The following is a 3150-nucleotide window of genomic DNA, read 5'->3' as shown; positions in this document are numbered from 1 at the left end:
CACTGTGCTAAATGTAAGCGCGCGCGCACACACACACACATACACACACACACACACACACACCACATCTATCTGATGTATGGAAAACTAGACATCTCAATGTGCAGTCCTCGCAAGGGGGAATAAATGAGAGAGAGAGAGAGAGAGAGAGAGAGAGAGAGAGAGAGAGAGAGAGAGAGAGAGAGAGAGAGAGAAACCCAAAGCCTGCCGTCGCTTCTGAGATATTCGAACTACATTTCCCACACGCTGTGTGCTCATTTTTTATTCCCCACAACCCTTTGCGTCACCCTCACTCTCATAGAAGCAGGAAGGTCGCACACAGCAGCGCGCTACTGAAGGAAGCCAACAAATAACCTTATAATCATGCTGGGACAGGCTGTACGGCGGTTCACAACGTCCGCTGTTCGTTCTTCACACTATGCTGAAGGACCAGGAAAGGTAACTTACTTCACAAACGAGTATTTAATGCTATACAAAGCCTTGTTCTTGTGATGCGGCCCTGCCTGTATCCAAAGCCTAACGTTACTTGGAGGTCATGTCCGCGACTTGACTGATAAGACCGCGATGTTTTTATTAGTAAAACGTAGACATGTGCATTGTTTTTCTCCACAAGTTAACATAGTACTTAAAGATTAGGATAAATATGTATGCAGGCGAATGCTGTCGTCTTAACGGACAGCCTGGGATGGTGGCCTGTTGGTTAGCGTTAGCGTTGTAGCTAACAGTTGTAGTTAACTATTAAGCTAACTCCATAATAGCTAGCTAGTTAGCAGGCTATCATTAGCAAACTTTGATAAGCCACGTAACGTTTCTGCCTTGTTGGTTATATTAGTTATACGATTCGCGGATGTCTTGATTTAACTAACGAAAACCACCAACATGTCAACATAGTAATGCTATAACCGAGCTCCTTAGCCGGTTCAGACTAACTGCTGTAAGGTCACAGCTGCAAGCTAACATGGAGAAACAGCGGTAAAGTTAGCTAGGTGAGGTGTTCGTTGTACAGACCATCAGTTTGGGGCTGTAGCAGATCAATGACAGTCGATTGTGTTTTGCTGAAATCAAGTTATTCCGAAATTTCGTAGTTAATTATGGTAGATGTCCTTCATTTTTTCTTAGGTTCAAAGTCTCCTTACAGCAGCCAGATCTTGCCAGCGTACTGAGGTTTAATCATTAGATGTAACGTTAGCTGTCATCATTTACTCGGATATATTGTGTAAATAGTACGGGTTAAGCTTGCCTTAAACGGGACAGACATTAGGCTAGTTGTTTGTTCAGCGCCTATATTGACAAACGGAAAGAAATGGTATAGGGGTTTATTGACTTTATTATGAGAAATGTAGTGGTTCATACTTGATGACCTATGCAAAATTTATTCAAAAGACATTGCAGGTTTCACGCCAGAGGTGTAGGTTGGGTTATTTTGGTTAAATGGGTATTAAAAGGTGATCACTGATGAGCTTCAGCTGCATCTAAATTTCAACCTCACCAGTAGCATCAAAATTAACTTGAAAGTGCCATCATTTCATGGGTGTCTTTTCTGCCCGTTTGTGTTACACTATGCAATATTGAGAAATAAGCGTGTCTTTCATGCTAGAGATGGAATAATTCAAACATAACTATCTCTATCACAAATACTCTTGTGCTTCTCACTGATTTGTTTTTTTTATGAAATAGGGTGGGTTGGGGGTAAATGGTGTAATAAGATTTTATCCAAACTCTGCATACTACAAAGCCCATCACACAATACAACGCGAAGTGTCTGTCATGTAGAGCTTACCTCAGGTTTCTTTACTTTGTGACACAAATGAGTGGTAAAATAGCACGTATCTGTCAATTCAAAATGAAAATCATAGGAACACTGGAACAGAACTGAGTTAAAATATTTGGATGCATTACGAAACAAATATTTTGCACACAGTACTGATAATTCATAAATTAATTACGTCATATAGTCGGTTCGTTGCAGGGCAGGCATTTGAAAGTGTGATTCTATTGCAAGGGAAAGTCGAGTGCATTTTCTGACTTTCTGAGAATACTAGGTGGACAATCAAAAAAGATTTCAATGATATTTACAGTAGTCTGTTCAAGGCATTTAAACCATGTAGCTCACACAATCACAAATCATTTCTTGCAATTCCTCTGCCTCACATTGTCATCCACTTGTGTTTTCACAGAACCTGCCATTTTCCGTGGACAACAAATGGCGTCTGCTGGGCATGATGGTGGTGTTCTTTGGCAGCGGCTTCGCTTTCCCCTTCATTGTCGTCAGACACCAGATCCTGAAGAAGTAAAGCGGTCCGGCGTTATGATTCTGTCTTCAAGGTAATTATGGTTGCCGTGTTTATCTAGCCTGTCTGTTTTCATTTAAATGTCAAAATGATGTGCCATTTATTTGAGCCTTGGTTTGAATAGTGACCTCAGACAATGACAATCCTTCACTGCGCTTCTTTAGCCTTTTGCTCAGCAGCACACCTTTTAAATAAATTACCTGTATGTCTGATAGAGACAGGAACAAATGTCATGTGGGTTTATATTGTGGTTATGTTGTTTAGATAAGCTTGCACATTAGCAAGTTAATGTGACAGTTTATTTCAGACATTGATGTATATCAGGTGGGAGCAGGCCAGAGTTGCTGTTGTCACATTTATCTTCACTGGTGTTTACTCAGAAATTGCTTTTCTGTCATCAGATGTATGCAAGCCATCTTATCAATTTTTCATTTTCTTATTTTCCCTGCAGGTCTTCAGCTGGAACATATTTATCCATCAGAGTTCTATTCGTTTAGAAGAATGGGAATCCCTTAATTGTCTTTGTAAATAAAGTTGTCTCAGATTTATCTGAACTTGTGTATTCTCTTATTTCCTGCCATGCCAGAGCATATTATACATGCAAAAGCTATAGTTTACAATGGGCGGAGTTATCCAACACCTGACTCGGTGGTGACATCTTTGGTAATGGTGTCTATTTCCAACACCCTGAACCTCACCAGTGTTTGTTTTTCATTGCGTTTCTGTAATCAAGGTGGTCTCAGATCTCATTAAATGTCAGTCAGGCTCACTTGATTAACTCTGACATGCATAGGGTGTGTGTTTATATGCTAATGAGTATAGACACTAGATTATAAAACTTGATTACCAAGCTAGTTAC

The 3150-nt window shown here is 40.3% G+C and overlaps 1 protein-coding gene across 1 annotated transcript; it reads left to right on the top strand.

Annotated features, from left to right (window-relative positions):
- The first annotated feature begins 288 nt into the window (after window positions 1-288).
- cox7c (cytochrome c oxidase subunit 7C) lies at window positions 289-2839 on the top strand. The gene is made up of 3 exons (XM_071899792.1): window positions 289-438; window positions 2178-2325; window positions 2743-2839. Exons 1-2 carry the CDS (start codon window positions 364-366, stop codon window positions 2292-2294), a joined length of 192 nt encoding a protein of 63 aa, XP_071755893.1. The 5' UTR covers window positions 289-363; the 3' UTR covers window positions 2295-2325; window positions 2743-2839.
- The last annotated feature ends 311 nt before the right edge of the window (window positions 2840-3150 follow it).

Source organism: Centroberyx gerrardi, chromosome 8 (assembly GCF_048128805.1).
Source record: "Centroberyx gerrardi isolate f3 chromosome 8, fCenGer3.hap1.cur.20231027, whole genome shotgun sequence".
Classification (NCBI taxonomy): Eukaryota; Metazoa; Chordata; class Actinopteri; order Beryciformes; family Berycidae; genus Centroberyx; species Centroberyx gerrardi.
Note: the sequence above shows the minus strand (reverse complement) of the source record. Positions and strands in the feature narration are given on the sequence as shown.